This window comes from Serinus canaria, chromosome 8 (genome assembly GCF_022539315.1).
Source record: "Serinus canaria isolate serCan28SL12 chromosome 8, serCan2020, whole genome shotgun sequence".
NCBI lineage: Eukaryota > Metazoa > Chordata > Aves > Passeriformes > Fringillidae > Serinus > Serinus canaria.
In genome coordinates this window covers 18,684,692-18,705,169 of record NC_066322.1, presented here as the reverse complement: position 1 = coordinate 18,705,169, position 20,478 = coordinate 18,684,692, and the positions used below count along the sequence as shown (strand labels likewise).

General features: G+C 39.3%; 2 protein-coding genes across 4 annotated transcripts; one reads left to right on the top strand and one right to left on the bottom strand.

Annotated features, from left to right (window-relative positions):
• Positions 1-391: 391 nt before the first annotated feature.
• RTCA (RNA 3'-terminal phosphate cyclase) lies at positions 392-8,965 on the bottom strand. Its single transcript, XM_009088499.3, has 11 exons — positions 8,758-8,965; positions 8,551-8,651; positions 7,537-7,680; positions 6,642-6,765; positions 6,105-6,163; positions 5,457-5,598; positions 4,201-4,325; positions 4,009-4,067; positions 3,361-3,455; positions 2,463-2,567; positions 392-2,109 (listed from the first exon to the last, which is right to left on the bottom strand). The coding sequence occupies exons 1-11, from the start codon at positions 8,800-8,802 to the stop codon at positions 2,005-2,007; spliced, it is 1,104 nt and encodes a 367-aa protein (XP_009086747.1). The 5' UTR covers positions 8,803-8,965; the 3' UTR covers positions 392-2,004.
• A 902-nt stretch (positions 8,966-9,867) lies between these two features.
• On the top strand, positions 9,868-20,385 carry DBT (dihydrolipoamide branched chain transacylase E2). Of its 3 annotated transcripts, XM_018912131.3 has the most exons (13): positions 9,868-9,952; positions 12,113-12,237; positions 12,937-13,001; positions 13,948-14,071; positions 14,252-14,327; positions 15,193-15,374; positions 15,714-15,841; positions 16,174-16,417; positions 17,191-17,357; positions 17,942-18,019; positions 18,465-18,656; positions 18,817-18,888; positions 19,746-20,385. In XM_018912131.3, exons 3-13 carry the CDS (start codon positions 12,939-12,941, stop codon positions 19,911-19,913), a joined length of 1,494 nt encoding a protein of 497 aa, XP_018767676.1. In that variant the 5' UTR covers positions 9,868-9,952; positions 12,113-12,237; positions 12,937-12,938; the 3' UTR covers positions 19,914-20,385. The 3 variants fall into 3 exon arrangements, with proteins under 3 accessions (XP_018767676.1, XP_009086748.1, XP_018767677.1); XM_018912132.3 differs by lacking the exon at positions 12,113-12,237 and having other exon boundaries at positions 9,870-9,952; XM_009088500.4 differs by lacking the exons at positions 12,113-12,237; positions 12,937-13,001.
• Positions 20,386-20,478: the final 93 nt, after the last annotated feature.

Sequence of the window (20,478 nt, the reverse complement as noted above, 5' to 3'; positions counted from 1 at the left end):
TGACCCAGCATCCATCTTGGGTGGAGCCATGGCCAGGCTCCAGTACTGCCCAAGGTGCATCCCTTGAAGGCCTTTCTAAAAAATGCCTACTTTATTCCTTTATCTCTGTCTAGCCTTTGTTCTAGGTGTACTCTCAAGGCATCACTGATAACCTGGGTTTGTTAATCTTTGTTAAATGTGCTGGCTGAGCATTTACATGTTTTCCTATGTCTGGAGGACAAAAATTACACTTCAATTTTTCAATGGGATTTTTTTTTCCTACTGAATTTTGTGTTATTTAGTGATTTTTTTTAAAAAAAATTTAAAACTTTCATCGGTAACAAAATCTGCACAGTCAAAACCAAGTATATTAATCTTTTGAATAATGAAAACAGGTGAAGATCCATTCAAATGTGGTTTTAAGAGCTTGTTTTCTTAAGCACAGACATCAACTTCCTTGGGATTTTCTTTCAAGTTTTTTTTTTTTTTAATACATTCAGACTCCTTCAAAAAAGGAAACACAAATAATCATTAACAGCATGGCTGAGTAACTCAGAGAGGTGTTCTTCATAGGATGTCAAGTCTGTGTCCCAAAATTACTTCAGTGAGTGACTATTGCCCCCTTCAGACTATTCCCAGTACTAGAGAAAAACAATTAGTTGGAAATTAATAGCATTCCTTTGCACTATGGGAAAAACCCTAAGAAGAAAGATACTGTTAAGTAGATAGTTGGTGAACTTTTTGGACATTAGCAAATGTTTTTCCTGGTATTAGAAAGGTACAGTAATGCTTTAAGTAAGTAATTATCTTAATTAGAACAGCAAACAACACCTCAAGTTTCATCTTTAGCAGTTAGATTCAACAGTCACAACTGAGGAAAAAAAATCTTAGAACAATGGCTGCAGGATCGGTTGGGAAACTTGGAAATCAATTCAAGCTTCCAGAGTGCATTTATACAGTTTTGGTTAAGTGATTCCAACTCTGTGATTGGGGTCTTCATATGCAAAACCAATTGTGCACTATTTCTCCTTTCACCTTCCTTCAACTTCAGAGAAAGTTTTTATGGCATGATCAACATCAGCCAGGTAGAAGCTCTTCTTTACTTAATGCCCAGGCAGGGGATAACACACCTGGATTTTAAATGCCTACACAAATTGTGTGTATTTACAGTGCTCCATGTCCATACACATAGGTACTGTATCTATATATGTGTTCAACACCACCCTAACCTCAGCTGAAATTAAGTACTCCCTTCAAAAAGAACACCACCTCAGTGAAAATGCAACTTCAGTTAGTATGCTAAGAGACAAGGACAACTGTATCTAGGAAATAAAATCATATCATGGAGTCAATACAGTCTGGGCTGTAATGTGGTACATTGATCTAGCTTGCCTGAGCATCTATCAAAAAATACATGAAAAAATAAGATTTAAAAGATTATCTTAATGCATTGAGTCTTCTTTCTGTAGGGAAAAAAAGAAACTGTTATTTTGTATCCACCTTTCCCAAGCACAACCTGCTGAGATACCAGCAAATATAAATACCAGCCTGTTATGGGGTGATACTGCTTTATTATTTAGCAAATGGCTAAGGAAGAACAGCAATACAGATTTAAAGGTGCACTTCATTCCATGTACCTCATAACAAAAAGGTTTTTAGAGAACAGAACTTACAGTTTTTAAAAGTGAAAGAAATACTGAACTAAAATAGTTATTTTCTACTCAGGTAAAATTCAAAGCCTCTAACTGAAGCTCTTGCATACATACAGTATATGCTATTTACTGTCCTGTTGCTACTCATTTTGCTGCTAATAGTAAAAAAAAATAAAGTAAAGTTTTCATTTTCACATGACAGATTTTCACCATACCAAGGAAAAGCCTGACATCAACCTTCAGGTTAAATCCCTCTGATGTGACAGAAGGCTCCTCCTCTTCAGGCAGATCATACATCCAATGAAGTGTAGTGCAATACATCACTGAGGTATGTTGAGTGTTGCTTTTGGCACCTTGCTGCCTTTTCTTTTTTTTAACACTGTAAGTTTGAGTTTATCATCCCCATTCCTTGGCACTCAATGATGTAGGTATCATTACCGGGGTCTTCCTCTTCTGATTTTGTCACAGTAAATTTGGCCTAGAAGAGGATTAGAAATACATCACTAATTAAGTTATCACATACAGTGGTTTAAATATTGAGTATCTGATGTCCAATAATTGTATTGCTATATGTTTATGTATATTACAGCTTTGACAGATTTAATTTAAAAAAAACATTTATATAAATGTGTATCTAACCATTCTAAAAGCCCTTAACTCTAGAGTAGGCTCACTTTCTACAGGAAAACTCACAGGTAAGTACTATAGCAATTGTTTTATCAATGCTTGTCCTCCATGATCAAGTTCAGTTCAGATGGCCTGACCAACTGTACATTGCCAAGTTACTGGAAGAAAACTGAAAGGTAAAACTTCCTGAATGTTTGGACTCACCTTTGTTAGCTGCTCTGCAAAGTGTATAGCTGTTTGAGTATGAAGTGTAATTGGTCCACTTTTCACTCTAGACACTCCCTTTGCTAATGCCATAAAAATGATCAGCTGAAATGGAGGGAAAAGTAATAATTAAGTCATTCTTCAGATTCTAGGAATTTCTTGATTAAAAAAACCCAACTAAAACATGCAAAATTCCTGTAAATATAAAAACTTTGCCTTCCAAGTTTCATAAAAGTTCATGAAGTTGAGTTTGAAGAGTGATCCATGGCTCCAGAAGTTTGGAGATTGCTACTGTAATGCCTGTTACTGAAGGGCTACTTTTCCACAGTGGAGTTTGCCCCTAAATTCCTGTTACTACATTTAACTTTGCTCTCTCCCACTGTATTGCCCCAAAATTCCCCAAAGTCATGTCAGACTCCAGATTAGTAGTTTACCTACATGGAGAGAAACTCAGGAAGAGGTACTTTAATTCTAACACCTCCTGATCACATATTCACCATACAGACACCTAAAAACCTTTGATTTGACTTAAAACCATCACCATGACAAGAATACTGCAAGGTGTGATTAACTCTGTGCAGGTCCTATACACAGTGACTCAGGCTGTGGCTGGTTCCCATCAGTGGTACTTGCATGTTTTGAAAAAAGTAGGCTGAGTCCAAGACCCAAATACTTATTATACTACATAATATTAATGTGTGCCCAGGTGTTTACAGCTAAGAGCTAGCATCATCCTAGCTAAACCAGCCCAAGATTCTTATCAGGCTAAGATAAGGCAGTGGAGGGCCTTAATCTACTAACATCTTGTTCCTTCCCTAGTCACATCTATATTGTTTACAAGTAGCGCATGCATGTTCCTGCTATTTCCACTTCATGTAAACACATGTAGGAACCTTACTTGGTCTTGCAGAGAATCATCCACAGTTCCACCATGTTTAAGATTCTGAAGCAGCATCTCTGCTGCTTCAATGCCAACCTTGTCAGCATTCTTTCCTAAGAGAGAAATCAGAAAGCTGAAAATTACTAGTTCAAGTTTTAAAAGTACAAAAAAAAAAAAAACCACACAGAAAACAATCAAACAAACCAAAATAACCAAAGAAATTATCAACTTTTTAGATCTTATTTTCTTTAAACTTAATGCTCTTGCCTCAAATGTCTGCTGTGGAAAGAAAGTAGCTGCATTTAGTCAGAAAAACATTAGATTCAAATAATTTGAAACCGACATCACTTCCATTCATTTTAATCTAGATTCACTCTTGAGCAAAAACTTCAAATGTTAAAACACAAACTCTACGCTCCTAAAGTTCAGAAATATTTCCAGTGATTCTCCATTCTGATACAAGGTAAATTTAACAGTTCTGTAGTTTTTGTAACTTTCAATTTACTATGTTTTAAATCTGCTAATTTCTGTTGTCCTTTATTTCGAGAAGAATATATTTAACAATGAAACATTCAGAGCATCAGATCTTTAAACAGATGATACTTCAGATTCCTACTTGTTATTGTTATATTAAGTTGAGTATCAAAGAATTCATTGAATTCTTACCTCTCTTGCCAAGTGATGACCCAGCTAACAAACAACCCGTTGAGGTCTCTGCAACAATACTAAGCAGAAAACAAAAAATAATTAATATCAAAATCACTCATATTGCAGTTTATTTATCAGATATGTAATCAGGTTCTAGCTAATTAACCAACAAGATTAGAGGTAAAAATAGAAAGCTTGGATTCATCTTACATTATTCCACTTCCAGTCCCAACAGCTTGATCATCAGGTTCTCTGACAGGCTGAATGTTAATGTAAAGATCTCTGATTTCTCTTCTGATGCATCTCACTGCTGCTGCTGACATGTCTTTTGCCAGCTAACAAGACAAGACATAAACCCAGTAATAAAATTATGTAATATAGCAATACTTTTTCTTCATAAATTTAATTATTACAGTTAATCCCCAAATAAAGGGGCTACTTTATTAACTAGAAAAACAAAGGATTGTTATAAACCCCTACAAGCAAGAACTGAACGTGATTTTTTTCTGAAAGTTTTTCTACTAAATTAAGATAACACTAAATCCTACACAAATGACCATTGTAGAAATGTATGTAGAAACTTCAATATCAATAGAAATTCAAGAACTCTTCTTCATTCACAAAAAAAAAAAAAAAATTAGTCTTCTCGCAAAACTTTAGATTCTAAAAATAACTCACTCCAAAACCAAGTGCAAAACCCATACCCCATAATTATTATGTACAGAACATACTCTGTAAGAGAGAATACACAGATTAACAATTTTACATTACAAGCAAATGGGGACATACGAAGCTCAGCCATTCCTGTGATTTAATCACAGCTATATTCACAAGTTTGGAGATTTTTAGACCAAAACCAACTGTCCATAGCTTTTCAAAAAGTAACTCAGCTTCTCTTCTTTCCTCTATTAATTCCTAGCCTGTATGTGAGAAGGAACCTCAAGGAGATCCCAGCACTCAGGAAAGGAAGAATAGAAAGGAGGAGATATAAAGGAGCAAATTTCTCTCCTTTTATTTTTGGCTAAACCTACCCTTAACTTTTTCTAATACCCTTAGCAGTGGTTGAAAAACTTATTGTAGACTGGCCTCCACCTATTACAGTGCTCAAAAATTTATGAACAAGGGCCCTAATTTTAGATTTTAAATAATGCACATGAATATGAAGAATATATAAATCAGATATAAGATATCACTAAATATATGCCAAAGACTTTTGAAAAGTCTTAGGAAGGATGAGGATACTGTTCTCATTTCCTGTTTTAGCTTTACACTGTTGTGCAATGAATAAATTTTAGGTATGTCCAATATAATATTCTACAGCCTGAATAATTGAAACCATTTAATAAGGTTGCTTAGCTTGTGTAAGACTGCAAAAGACAGGAGAGCAGAGGAATGCTGAGCAGATTGAATACAATTTTATATAGCTATATAAAGTTGGATGCTACCAGAGCCATGATAGCACTTACTTTGATAGGCAGTGCTCCAGCAACAAATGCCCTTCCATAAATCTTTGTCACTGTGCCACGTTCTGTTAAGTTTATTGGGCTCAGCTCTTTGACTGGAGACATCTGGACTACAACTTCACCACCTCCTTTAGGATAGTAGCCCCTATTTAGAAACAGTAATTGGATATAATTAAATGCAATGATCACAACCGAAAAAAGGGCCAGGAGGCTCTTCATGTATTTCACTATTCATTTTTATGTTCCCTGTTACTGTACATACAAATCTTCTTGATGTGTGCCTTAGAAACCCTTATAATGGAACTAGGCTCTCTAACAGTAATCCTCTGTAATGCACATCTTATTAACTTCCTAACACCAACCTAACTGGCTCCTTGGAAAAAGCTCAGTAATGCACTGCCTGTTCAACATGTGCTCCCCTCAGGGGAGCCAACAGGAAACATTACACAGCAGCTGTAGACTCAGCAACAAAAAAAAAAGACAGCCAAGAACCCTACCCCATTCATCATGTGGTGACAGTACACACAGGGGCAGCTAATGCAGATTAGGTCATGTATTATAAATTCACCCCTCAGTTTGACTGAGAGCCCCTTGTGTGTGCCTCTGCTCACACATGGGTTCAGTAAGGCCCAGCACTGCTCCACAGCTCACCTCCTTTTTATGTCACAATTAAATGTGAAATTGAACTTTTCGATTATTGGCTTGAAAACCTGAAAAACAAACATATAAAAACACAGAGTGAATTTATTTTGCATTGATAATTTCCCACTATGTTATGCAATCTTAAAAGAAAAAAAAGCTCAACACAAAAACTTCAGTTGCATTATTAAAAAAAAAGAAAGATAGCCAGTCTCATCCATAGAGCTTATGTGACATTGCTCATACTTCATTCTCAATGTCACTTTGTGTGAAACTATCTTCTTATGAAGAAAAAAAGAGTAATTCACAGCACTTCTAGAAAAAAGAATACATTTTAAGTGAAATTTTCTGTAGTAATTAAAACCAAAGAGACTATTTGCCATTTCAGGAAATTCCATGAAACACTGGTTGCAGTACACTAATAGTGTTATGTTCCATGCCTAATTCCATAATCACAAATAGACTTGCAGCAAGAGCAACAGAGGAACAGCAGTCACATTGCATACATATTCAGGGAAGATGCACCAAGGCGAAGGAATTTCTCCCTACCATGACTGTGTAGTCTATCTGAGGAGCCATCTCCGCATTAGTCCCACCTTTTAAATGAAGCTCTGATGGAGAAGCAGCAAACAGCACACAGGGCATTGCTACCTGCATCAGTAGGCACACACTCCTAAAAGCAATGATAACATACTTATGTCATACCCTCATAATTCATACAATTCCATAGAATCATTATATATCAAAGAACATTTTACTAGAACTTTTACTTTTGTATTTTATTTTTTAAATTATCTATAAACTTATTAGTCTTAAAAGATACTACTTTAAAACTCGATGTCCCTAGCAAGCCTAAATAAGAAAGTTTTCATTTCACAATAATTGCATCTTTTATAGTTCTGTTTGAAATAAAGTTATGTATCTTCCTTAGTATAGGGATGGGACCATGAAAACTGTGGGTTTAGGGAGTTGAAAAGGCTTAGGCAGCAGTAACATTGTAATACATGGATGGAATATGTTCCCATTTCCAAAAGAGCAATATGACATACTGTGATACTATGAGCGTAAGTAAAATGTCAAAATTTTCCTTATTATATGGCGATTACTTCAGACCTCATGGATGTGAGATACTTATCTAATTTAATGCATTTGGTCTGGTATGTAACACAGTAATGTGAGGAAATTACACCTGAAATTTTAAAGACATGGGCAGCTGCTTTTTTCATGACATGAACCAAGCATTCAGCTTTTATATCAGTCATACTTTTAAACTTCACATGTACTTCCTACATATCCTACCTATACTACTGGTTCTTTGGTCACCAAATCTGGCTCAGGCAGCGCATATCCTCGGTCACTACCAAAGCATAAATGTTCTTTTTTCCCCCACCCCATCTATTGTGACAATTTTAAAGTTATCAGAAGCTAGTGTACATAGACATACCCTGCTGTTTTTGTATCTGCTATGTGGGTTCCACCTTTGATCTTCCCAGGAGTGAAGGTTATTTCTGTTGAGCCAATTTCTCCACCATTCAGCTTCCCATCACATAAATCTCGAATCATCTCCAATCCAGACAGATGCTGAGGTCTTAGAGTGACAATACACAGTGAAAGACACATACAAGTAGACTATGTGCTTATGTTATATTAAAACAACCACTAAACACAACTAAAAAACTACAGCTGCAAATTTCGGTTCAGACAAGGATCAGAAATTCACCCTGGTTGCTACAGTACTTCTGAGTTCACAGAAGCCAGAGGAGTAGCATTCAGGCCATACTGGGATATGCAGGATTCTGGTAGCTTTTCCACTAGAATGGGCCCAAGACAGACAGGTGAGATGCAAGAGCAGCCACTTGTCCTAATGTCATAAATGCTTGGACAGAAATGCAGTGGGATAATGATGGCAATACTGGCTGACCCAGAACCAGTTGCAGGGCTGCAAGACAGATAACATGTTTGCTAGGTACTCGCCTTGAGTTTCCATTTGTTAGGGTAATCTAAATAGGAAATACACCAACTGTTCTTAATACTGGAAATACACTAACTGTAGCAACACTAGGATATGCCCTATCTGTTCTTAGCACTGTACGCTCAGTAAGCTGTGTTTTGCTCAGACATTACATCAGTATGTTCCCTGTTTCAAAGCGTGTTCCGCTGAGCACCTGTGGAACCATTTCTGAGGCAGCGGCCGGGCCGTGCCCTCACCTGCCCCGCCTGCGGCCCGGGGCGGGACCCGCGCTGAGGGCACTGGCAAGAGAAGCGAGAGCGCTTCGCAGCCTTCCCCCTCACTCTTTGTGAGCTACAGACGGGATTTTCCAGCAAAAATGCTCTTTTAAAGCAGTGCAAACGCGAACGTTTCAGACGAGAGCAGCCGAGGCCTTGCGTGGCCGTGCCCCAGCCCGAAAGGGCCCCACATGCTCTAAGTGACCGGCTGAGCGCCCCGGGAGGGTCTCACCTGAGACCGGGCTGGCTCCGCCCGGCTCGGATCCGGCGCACCCGCAGCGGCAGCCCCAGTAGGCAGCTCAGCGCCGTGGACACCCGCAGGATCTGCCCGCCCTGCACGGAGAAATGGCGTTCGTCAGGCGCTACGGCACTTCCAGCACACCCGGCCGGCCCTTACCACTGCCCGGGGCCAGGTAAGCCGCGGCCCGCTGGCACTCACCCCCTCCATGATCCCGCCGTCTATCTCCACCCTGTCCCCGTCCATGGCTGGCGACGAGCGGTGTCTCTCGCAGAGGCCGCGCCGATGGGATCCCGGTGGGGCCCTAAACACAGCGAGGCCTCGGCGAAGCAGCCCCGGGGCCAGGAGCGTTTGACGGCGGCGGCACGCCCGGGATGCTGCGGTACCGGTGCTGGGGGCGGGCGGCGGTGCCGGGCAGGCGCAGAGCGGAGGCGCCTCCCTGCCCGCCCGCCAGGGGTTGGTCGGGGCGGCTCCGCCGCGGGGAGGAGCAGCCGGCGAGCCCGGCGCTTTGGCAGGGGCTAGGAGTTGCTCCGTTGTCCTCCGCGATACTGACGGCGTTTCGCAGGAGGCAGTGCCTTTCCCCTGTCCTGAGGGCCGGATAGTAACAACCGCGGCTCCTGGGAGATCAGAGCCATGGGTACAGCGCTGCCGCCGGAGGAGAGCGGCCGGACTGTTGCCCTCCTACTCCTACAAGTTACTTTTCCTCAGAGTCACAGAATGAATTAGGTTGTAAAAGACCTCTGAGATTATCAAGTCCCGCCTATAAGCGAATACCACGATGTCAACCAGACCATGGCACTAAGTACCACGTCCAGTCTGTTCCTTAAACACCTCTAGGGTTGGTATCTCCACCGCCTTCTTGGGCAGCCCGTTCCAATGTCTAATCACCCTTTCTGTGAAGAGATTTTTCCTAATGTTCAACGTAAACCTCCCCTGGCGCATCTTAAGACTATGCCCTGTCTTTCGTCACCTGGCAGAAGAGGTCGATCCCCACCTGGTTGGTTACAATCACCCTTCACGCAGAACCACAGACACGGGCGTGTTGCTCTGGCAGGCGCACTCGGGACTTTATTACACGTGTGTGGGGAATGGCCGGGCTCTTCGCGCTGCTCTCCCCGCTACTGCGGCCCCGGGAAGTCGCATGCCGTGCACCGCCACCCGCGGCTCCGGCCCGGGAGCCCCCGCACGGGAACGCTCTCGCGGTCCCTCCCGCGGGCGTGTGCGGACCCCGAGCGCCGCCCGGCCCGGCCCGCGGCCCCCGCCGCTCCTGGTTGGCTGTGGCGGCGCGGTCGCCGCCGGTTGGCTGTGCCGGGGGTGTGTGCGGGGCCGTTCTGCCCGGGGTAAGATGGCGGCCGTGACCGCGCTGAGGAGCAGCTGCCGAGCCGCGGGGCGCCTGGTAAGGGGAGCGGGGACCCCGCGGGCGGCGGCGCTCCCGGCCGGCCGAGGGGAGAGATAACTCGTGGCATCCCCGAGCCCTGTTTCTGCCGTCCGGCGGGCGCGCACCGCGCCTCCGCAAACACGACGCGCTCGCGGAGCTGCCGCCTCGGCTGTGTTCGGGGCCGGGCGGCGCCTCAGCCCCCTCCCCGCTGTGCGCTCCCCCTGCTCCGCGCAGGTGTCCGAGACCCCGGCAGTGCCTGGGACCGCCCGCCCCGCGCTGCACAGGGACCCCCAGAACTGGCACCCTCTCCCCCCGCGCTGCCCTTGCCCATGCTCCCTATGAGAGAAACGTGTGCCTTTTTGTAATAAGACAGTGACATCCTCTTCTGTTATTTCTAAGTCATCCCATTATTGCTTTTCCTATGCCTTGCTCTGCCATCACCGCTTCTCCTCCCGCGCATCAGCTCCCTTTGCATACCGCATCTGCACGGAGACGGTGTGGATACACGTACAAAAAAGGGAAACGTATTTCTTCGAATCCCAGGAGCCTTGATACTTGAAAAGTTGTTGAGATACCTTACCATAAGAAGTGAATCTACTTGGTTGCCTTTTTGAGATACTTAAAGTCTCATGAATATAGACTTAGTTCTTGCTTTCTTCTGTCTTCTTGTATTATCATCTTCTTGCTATTGTGAAGAGCCTTGGTTTCCTATTATGTCACCCCTATTTTGTGGGATGTCAGAGAAGAAATAATGTTTGAAATTTAGAAGCAAAATTAAGGAACCATTCCAGTTTCTAGTATGTTTTTTCTCTTAATTATTCATATTGTAATTTTAAAGCATAATTTTAGTGATACTTTTGTAATCCAGTTTTCAGCCAGAGACTTATAAGTATTTATAAATAATTTTACTAATTAAGAGCATTAAAAATAGCACTTTCTTTTAAGTTGTATTTCTCTCCTTCTACTCTTAATCTTATCTTTCTTCTGATAAGATGAAAACGCTCATCTTATCTATGTGCATGCTGAACTATAGAATTGGCTGGTTTACAGTGTGTGTTTCCTGCAAGCACATTTTGAATCTGAGCCAGGGGGCCTTTGTGTGAAGTTGTAGGGAAACGGCAGTTACCTGGACACTGGGACATGTGCCAGGTATTTAGATAAGGGATGGCATCTGATTAAAATGCATTACCAGGGATGTTGCTTTAGAATATAGGTAACTATATACTTGGAAATATAGAATATGTGTGCAAAACACATCCAATGTGAGGAAATGTTCATTAAAATGACTCAGTGGGACAGAAGTCAAGAGAGTTCAGCAGGGCAATATCCTTTAATGCAAAGTCATTGCTTGTGAGCATGACCTGTTCAATTTGACTTGGAAATTTAGTGTTACTCCATCAGGTAATCAGTTCCCTGCAGGCTGCTTAAAAATATTTTGGTCTGAGGCCAGCATACATTTTCAGGATCAGCGGTAGTTTAGAAAACTGGAGTTGGCTTGTCTTTAAGGAAACAAGCAAAGCTGAACCTGAGAGGCAAGGCAGTTCCCCTGAGCGCACTCAGCTGCCCCCTTGGCTGGGGTCAGGCCACGCTCTATCAGCCCAGCTGGTGTGGCCTCATTCCCAGCAAGGGACTCGAGTGGGCCCTCAGCTCCTTTTTGCCAGTCACTCTGCACATCCCAGACTTGCACAGGAAAGGTCTTACCTTGCTGTGGCAGTATTGCCTTTCGGTTGCTGTTTAGTGTAATAGGAGCCACATTAACAAGCTGAGTACTAGCAGTTATCTTTGGGTTAACTGATAGATTTTTCCAGACATCAAAATATGTAGATGGGTGTGCTATGGATATTAGAGCTAATTTTGTTTTTTATGTGCCATTTTTATTTCCTTGTTTGGCATTACACCAGTATTATGGTGATTATATGCTGAAATTGTAAGCACAGTCTCTGTTTAATGGATTTTAATTTTTTACTTGTTAGTAAGAAACACTGCTCTATGAAGAGATTGTGTCCTGTGTTATTACTTTAACATACTAGCACAGCAACTTTTTAGTAGAGAATGTGCAAAACTGAAAACCAGAAAAATTTCAGTTTTAAAAAGGCAATAGTTTTGAGTTTTTCCTGCAGATAGTATGAAACAGCATGGTAACTCTTCAATAACAACACCAGTCTCTTTTTTTGGCAGTGACATTACTAATTCACTACCTGCATTGGTAACCAAAGGTTAAAAATCACATGGAAATCATTGTGAAACTTCCCATTTAGAAATAGTTCAGAGATTTGATGTGCTCCTTGTGATCATCTTCACAGGTAAATACTGAATGTTTTTCATTTAGGGTCATGTAAAGAGAAAAGAGAGGTTTTGCAAGTTTGTGACAAAAAGATCTAGTTGAACAATTTTTTTAGTAACATTTATATGTAAACATGTAACCTTCAAGTGGGAAGAAGCCCAGAATTAAAGACAGCAGAAAAATAGGATTGTGAAGATGTACATTGTATACCAGTTTTGTAATTTAATGTGGACTTTAAATGTATTCCTAGAGTATGATTTTTCATAGCTTGAAATTGCCATGTTACCTGATTGTTGAATATGGAAAGTTGTTTGGAGGACTAATGAAAGGATTTTCTATTTGCTTGTTATAGGAATTAGAAAAATACTCATTCTAGATCAGTAGGTATCATCTTAGTGGCAGGCAACTGAAAGGTAACTCAAATGATATAACTTTGTTGTGTCCATCATGATAGACTGTGTTGTACAAATGTTTGTTCCTTAAAGAAAGGGGATATTAAATATAACTTGCAGTGCTGGGTTAAATAATTCAGAAAATGAGTTCATTGTCAGTTCAGAATAGTATGGCCTGCTGAATAATGTACTTTTTAAACAGTGAAAAGTGATAGCAAATAGTTGAACAGTTTGGGATGTGGGGAGGGAAACAAGAAGTTTCATATGCTCTGTAATTACTGAAAGGATTTTTAAAACAAGAAGTTAAAATGAACTTTCCCATGCAGGTATGCTGTTTTCTGGCTCCTCTAAGAAGATAATTTCTAAATTTTACAGTTTTGAGCTACTTGAGGTACATTGTAGCACCTGAATTTTTTTCATATCTCTAAATTTGTTAGAGATAGTATCTACAGAGAAATTGTTATTTTTATAAATTTTACAGCACTCTTAAGACAACATAACACCAGAATTACATGAAATTTAATAAATTTTACTGGATAAGAATGTGTCTGAACTAACTTGTGTTGAGATTAATAAAATACCTGTTTATGTCAATGCAAGCACTACCAACTTTGTTTATGATCACAATCATGACTGATTACAAGAGGCTTTCAAATATAATGTTTTGTCTCAAGAATCTTTCAGAAAATTCTGTAGACCCTTTAAAGTTGATTTCTGATAAATATAATTATAACCATAAAAGAAAACCATCTCATGGTCAGTTCTTACAAAATATCATTGAAGCTGATTTAAGATTATGTTTACTTGAAGAAGATTGCCTCCTATATAGGAATAAAAATGAAAGGGCAACTCTCTGGGCCCTCTGGTGTGAATTTCCTTTCTGATTAGTACTTCTGATCAACCTCTGATGGAACAAAAATGCTGGTTTTCTGTGCAGTCTAGGGAAACCTTCCAGCATTCACCCTGGATAGGAGTATTTCAGATATCTGATATGGTTGCTAGTGTGTGTGCTTTTTGTGTGCCTGTCCTGATTAGGCTAATTCCTGAAAGAAACAATAGCAATGAATCACTCACCAGATGCTGTCATGATTTTTGCTAATTGGTTATGTCACTGTGGCTTTGATCTCCCCATGTTGTGTTAGTGAAAGAAAAAACCTGGCAAAGCTTTTGCTAATGTAAAGGTTACTGTATGTTCAAGAATGTATTCAGTGCAATTGTGTTCTGTAAGAACTTCTCTTACATAGACTAGAATGAAACTATTTTAGTGTGACTGTTAGATGGGGAATATGAAATGGGCTCTACCTCCATTGTATTAACCCTTGAGATTTTCTCCCCAGGTTTGCATTCATCGCGTTAGATCGTGCAGCAGCATTCGCTTTATAAAATCAAAATATGTGTGCGTGTTTGACAAATCTGCCCTCAAGTTTAGTCATCAACAGCGATTATTCAGAACATCTGCTGGTAATCTTTTTCATAATAAAATAATTTCTTTTTTTTTTTTTTTTGCTATTCTATGAGTGTTGTGTTAGAGGTTTGCATATGGCTGGTATGTAGATTATTTCTGATGCATTCAGATTTTTCTGTCCCGTAGCTTGCATGTTAATATTAAACATGCTGTTTTCTCTTATTCTCTGTTTCAAGTTTCATGTGGCCAAATTGTCCAGTTTAAGCTTTCTGACATTGGAGAAGGAATTACAGAGGTGACTGTAAAAGAATGGTAAGCTCTACTTTCCAGGAAATATACAAAGAAATCAGCAGGTAGTTTAGCGGCTTTAGCTGTGTGATCAACGAGTTATCTGAGAATATTTTTTGGGTTTCATCTTGCACATTTTAAAACCTTGTACATACTGAGCTTTTTATTTTGTTTGTTTGCAGTCTCATATATTTGTGAGTGGAAAAATTAGAAGGAATGGGATGCAACTGTATATAGGCTTTTCCTTCAGTGATTGATGTTTTATGTGTTCAGGAGGCCTGTCTTTTGTTATGTTTACTTAGACATAGCTTTAGAAACAAGTGGCTAGTCTAAAGAATGAACATAATTTTATCCTGTACCCCTCCACTATTGCTTTTAGTAAAAGATTTGAACTTCTAAATTGTTTGTAAAAATCCAGTGATGAATGTATTAAACAAAATCAAAGTGTACAGTGAAGGAAGACAGTGTTGAAAGGCCTTGTTCTATGCATGGAAGACAGTGTTCCCTACTAACCATTTCCTTTCTGAAATTGATTGTATATTGACTAGTTGGAAGTAACAACTTCCTTGCATTCAGATTAAACTGGGCTCATTCTTACTTTTGGATGCTTTATAATCTGACAGGAAAATTCTGCTTTACTAAAGTAAATGTAATATGTGTGTAATGATATTAATAATAATTTTGTAATTATTATTAATAATAATTACAAAGAGTTCTGTGACAGTCAGACAAAATGCATGTAGCAAACACATCCAGTATGTAGAATTTTTTTTCTCATCTGGAATGCACTTCCATGTTGTGGGATGAATATTACTGAACTTACCAAAGGAATACAGAGAACAGGTTTTTACTCTGACTGTGTTTCCCAGTAGCCTGTCTTTCCTCCCAGGTACATAAAGGAAGGTGACACTGTGTCTCAGTTTGACAGCATCTGTGAGGTACAGAGTGATAAAGCCTCTGTTACTATCACCAGTCGTTATGATGGCGTCATCAGAAAACTCCATTACAGCATAGATGATATTGCTTTTGTTGGAAAACCACTAGTGGACATTGAAATTGATGCTTCAAAAGGTATTGTAAGCCATTTTTTTTCTCATACATATTTTATGTTTGTTGTCATAAAACAATCAGTGGCAGAGAAGCTTACTTTTTTCTCCTGAAAATCTTTAAAGATTTTTTTCCCTTTATAAAGTCAAGAAATTCAAGTAGAGAAATTTGTGATATTTATTAAAGTTTAAAATCTCCTAGACATTTCCTCTTGAATATTTAGCTTAAGCAGCAGCCTTTAGCAAGCTGTGTTCCCATCTCAAAGTAAATTGTAAAAACTTCAGCTGTCACAGAATGGTTGAGGTTAGCATTTAACAAATGCTTATAATGTAGGAAAGTTAATTTTTTTCTTTTTGTTTGCAGGTGTTGCCTCAGAAGAAGATGTTGTTGAAACACCTCCTATGTCTCACGAAGAGCACACTCACCAAGAGATAAAAGGTCACAAAACATTAGCAACCCCTGCAGTTCGTCGCCTGGCCATGGAGAACAATGTAGGTTTGCTGAATAAGGTCCTGCTGCATTTTACCTGCTTTTCTATGGCAGTTTGACTGACTAGAAGAGCACTGATCTAGAGGAAACACTTGTTTTCAAATACATTTTACATGTTGTAGAAATGAAGAGGATTGTGCTTGAAGTATGCAGTCAAATACCTAGTGGGACTTTTGGATGATTTGAACTATGGTGAATACCTAGTAAACTATAGAAAGGAACAGAAAACTGCAAATATGTCGGATCAGAAATGGGAATAATTTTTAACCATGTATCACAATATTTTTATGTTGCTGTAAAACTAAAGTGTCACTGCTTGTTCTGTACTTTTCAGATTAAGTTGAGTGAAGTTGTTGGTACAGGAAAGGATAACAGAATCCTTAAAGAAGATATACTCAACTACTTGGCCAAACAAACAGGAGCTATTTTGCCTCCATCGCCGAAGGCTGAAATTGCCCCACCTCAGCGGAAAGCAGAGGCTGTGCCAGCTGCTCCAAAGGACAAAGCACGCAAAATCCCTGTACCTGTTTCCAGACCCATTGCATTTGCAGGAAAGGATAAAACTGAACCTGTAACAGGTAAATCATGAAATATAGTCTTGAGACCATGTCATGGTAGACTGCTAGTACCTGTTGCTCTGTGAGTAGCTGATTCCTTTTGATGGGAGTGTGTTTCTTGTGGTTGTTATGCAAGTGAGCATTTAGGAAAAGGTTCTCTGTAAGAAGCATCTCTGCTGAAATTATTTTTTTAATTATTTGTCCGTGTTCTGGTTGGATGGAGTTGGGCTGCAAATTGTACTTACCCATTCTTCAAGTGTATGTTGAAACAGGTAGGAATTCTAAACATGGATTTGTCATGGTAGAAATCATTATGCAGTTAGTGACAAAGTGCAGTGATTTAAGTGATTATCAGTGTTTAGTAAAAGCATACTGCACTATTATGTGAGTAGCATGCACACCTGTTCTGGAGAACAGTGCCATAAAAGACACTAAGATACCAAAAAATCACATTAAAAGGGGAAGATTAAAATTTTATTCCTTACCTTTCAAGCAGTGTTTATTTGGAAAGCTTGGAAAGCATAATGCAGATTATCATGTTATGATTTCAAATGTATACAGACATAGGAGAGAGATGCAGTAATATAATCTGAAGTATTACAGTTATAAAAATTTAGTTCTATGAACTGAATAACTCAGTAAATGCCCTTTATGCTGTTATTCTTTGGTTATACTTTGGCTTTGATTTGGTTTTTGTAAGTTGTATAATTTGGTTAATGGAAACAGATGAAATTTCACCATAACTTCACAGAAGCTCATTTTGTTGGTTTAAGAAGACAGTGAATATTTTCCAGGTTTTCAGAAGGCCATGGTAAAGACTATGAGTGCAGCCCTGAAGATCCCCCACTTTGGTTATTCTGATGAGATTGATTTGACTCAGCTTGTTCAGCTGCGAGAAGAGCTGAAACCTCTAGCTGAAATCCGTGGAGTTAAGCTTTCCTTTATGCCTTTCTTCATAAAGGTGAGGCCTGCAGCAAAGCCCTGTATGGAGTACTTATACACAGGTTTTGCCAAAATCTGTTCAATGTTTGCTGTAGATGTATCTCTATCACCTGAGTTATGGCAGATCGCAGGAAAACTGGATTTTTGTCTATTGAGCCACTTATCAATTTAGAGTTGTAATTGCAGCTAGAGTTATGTAGTGTCATTGAAATTTTTTGAAATATTAATGGGAAAGGATAGAGTGCCTTCAGCATAATTTAATATGGAGGTAAGCATCACCAGGTGATTGCCACTATTTTTTGAGCTCATATGAAATGCATCATTGTTCTTGTTGGTGTTATTTTTTATAATCTTTGTATTGCTAATGAGTCCCTTAGGTCACAGACTGTTGTCCCTTCTGTTGTTCAGAAAACAGGCAGTTGCACTCGTGTGCAGTGAATGTACAGATTAGTCTGGTAATGCTATTGCACTCAGAGTGCTACCAAAACATTCATCCATATTGTTATTAATTTAAAGGTTCTCCTACCATTACTTCTTTTCCATGGAGCTCTCTGCTTATAAAATATAAAAACCTATTTTGTTTTCTTTTCTTATATTGAACAGGCAGCCTCTCTGGGATTGCTGCAGTATCCCATTCTTAATGCTTCTTTGGATGAGAACTGTCAAAATGTCACATATAAGGTTTGTAAACTATGGATAAATGTTGTAAGCAGAAAGTGAAAGTAGTGTCTAACAGGGGCCTTTCAGAATGTCCGAGATAATTACAAGAAGCAAAATTATGGTGTTGTGCCGGAAAATAATTTGTGTGTTCAGATTCTGAAATCTAGATTTGATTTACTGTTGGCCTTATTTCAGTAGTTTGTTAGATAAGAGGTCACTTTGTTATTCAGACTTGCCTCACAAATGCACATTAATATATTAATTTCCTATTTTTTCACCTGAATATGGGCCAAGCTTTTAAAATGAGAACATTTCTAATATAATACAACAGAAGTTGCTTACTAAATACAGCACTTTCCAGGTTAAAAAGATAAATAAGGAAAATGTGATTGAAGTAGCTTTTTACCTAAAATACATTTTATGTTGACAGCTTATATTAATGTCTGGTTAATGGCACTTGCTGCAGGCTTCACACAACATTGGAGTTGCAATGGACACAGAGCAAGGTTTAATTGTCCCAAACGTGAAAAATGTTCAAGTCTGCAGTGTGTTTGACATAGCTGTGGAATTAAATCGCCTCCAGTCCTTGGGCTCTGCAGGCCAGCTGGGAACAAGTGACCTCACTGGGGGTACATTCACCCTTTCAAATATTGGCACAGTAAGTACAGGGAAAATGAGAGCTGCTTCTGAAATCTGCTTCTGAAATGCAGCTTTACTGAAGTTTAATGTGTGAAGAACAAAATCTGTAGCAATTAATTCAAGAGGCAATCTGCTTAAAAAAAGTTGTTAAATAATATCCCCGTCTTTTTCTTTTTAAGATTGGTGGCACTTATGCCAAACCAGTGATACTACCTCCTGAAGTAGCTATTGGAGCACTTGGAAAGATACAGGTATATTAACTTTATCTCAGTGATGAGAGTGTTAGTTAAGTCTTCTTCTTGATGAAAATGGATCATGGAGTCTGTCTTTGTTGCAGAGAAAATGCATAGCTCATGACTGAAAACTTAGTGGTGTTTTTAAATGGTTATGCACACACCAAATGTTTAATTAGAAGTCTCTTACACCAAAAGTTTGTATTTATTTTCCAGAATCCTGTTATATTTCTCTCACATCTATGTTTAGCCTTCGGGTTAGTAAGAAACAATATAAACACAGTTTTGCAAGTTTTGCAACGTGGTGACAGCAATTTTGCTATCAGCAGGGAGAAAACTTCAGAAGTATTCTGAAACTGAGGTTCAATTTTGTAAGCCAGATGGCTGAGTCCATACAGAATTTTGGATGTGAAGGCAGTTTTATATTTTCTGAATCTCAGGCTTTAGTTCTTTAATATAGACATTTGAGCTCAGTGCTGGAAATGAAATTAGTATTAACTTAAATTTCTTCTATGTTCTTCCTCTTAGCATTTTTTAGAGGTGCTTTAAGGAAGCTGCCACTTTGAGAACTCACAGTGCAATAAACTATTCAGGAAGAAGCTTTGGAGTCAGGAAAAGCTTTTACTACTTCAGTATTTCCATGATGGTGGAAAAAGGCTATGAATATTGATTATGCAGGCTTGCAATATATTCTAATCCACAGCACAAACAGTAATGGAGAGGTCTTGGTTTTTAGATGGTGCTACTGCTGTCTGTCTAATTCAGCAAAATGTTTTAATTTAGATCAACAAATTAGCAAGAACAAGAAAAAGCAGATTTACTAACAAAAGTATTTAATTTAATAACTCTGGATTTCTTCTTCCTCTGATTTTTAGGCTCTTCCTCGGTTTAATAGCAAAGGTGAAGTATTTAAGGCACAAATAATGAATGTCAGTTGGTCAGCTGATCACCGCATCATCGATGGAGCTACAATGGCCCGGTTTTCTAACCTGTGGAAATCTTACTTGGAGAACCCTGCTTCAATGCTGCTGGACCTTAAATAAAGGAAACCATGGCTAGAATACGCCTTTAAACTCTGTGGATTAGACTGAATAGTTATACAAGCTGTCTCTGCTAACATGTGCCCTTTGCTACGTGCATTATATAATAATGTTATATGGTTGAAATTTCTCAACAGCTGATATCAGTCTCAATTAGTTGTTGCTTCTTTCATTTTATATTGCTGTAGTTTCATCTACAGCAGACTGTCAAACTGAGTAGGTCACAGCTTCTGAATATGGTGGTGGAATGTCTTTATTTTGCCTTTTATAATAAGAATGATTGTCAGGCTGGTGTGACTGAGTGCCACTGCTCTACACCTGCAGTATTTATAATCTGAAGGGAAATTTTGGAGGGGAATACTCATAGTTCTATTTTGGACACATAAATTTATTTTAACAAATAATATCTGAATTCCTAAAAGGAATTATGCAAAAATCATATACAAATAAAATGCCTTTAATGCTTCTGCTGGGAGATGTCCAGAGAGCTTTTTGTTGTTTAACTGAGTTAACCTCTTAAGTCTTTTGCTCCACTTTTTCTGGCAGTTACTTGCACAGGTACTCTTTA

Bases quoted from the DNA above. Each gene is read 5' to 3' on its own strand.
- RTCA (XM_009088499.3), bottom strand. From the start codon at position 8,802: ATGGACGGGGACAGGGTGGAGATAGACGGCGGGATCATGGAGGGG. The intron at 8,652-8,757 runs GTGAGTGCCAGC...TTCTCCGTGCAG, and splicing joins ACGGCGGGATCATGGAGGGG to GGCGGGCAGATCCTGCGGGT. The intron at 6,164-6,641 runs GTAGGGAGAAAT...TTTGTTTTTCAG, and splicing joins AGATAGACTACACAGTCATG to GTTTTCAAGCCAATAATCGA.
- DBT (XM_018912131.3), top strand. From the start codon at position 12,939: ATGCTGTTTTCTGGCTCCTCTAAGAAGATAATTTCTAAATTTTACAGT. The intron at 15,842-16,173 runs GTAGGTTTGCTG...TGTACTTTTCAG, and splicing joins GCCTGGCCATGGAGAACAAT to ATTAAGTTGAGTGAAGTTGT. The intron at 17,358-17,941 runs GTGAGGCCTGCA...TATATTGAACAG, and splicing joins TTATGCCTTTCTTCATAAAG to GCAGCCTCTCTGGGATTGCT.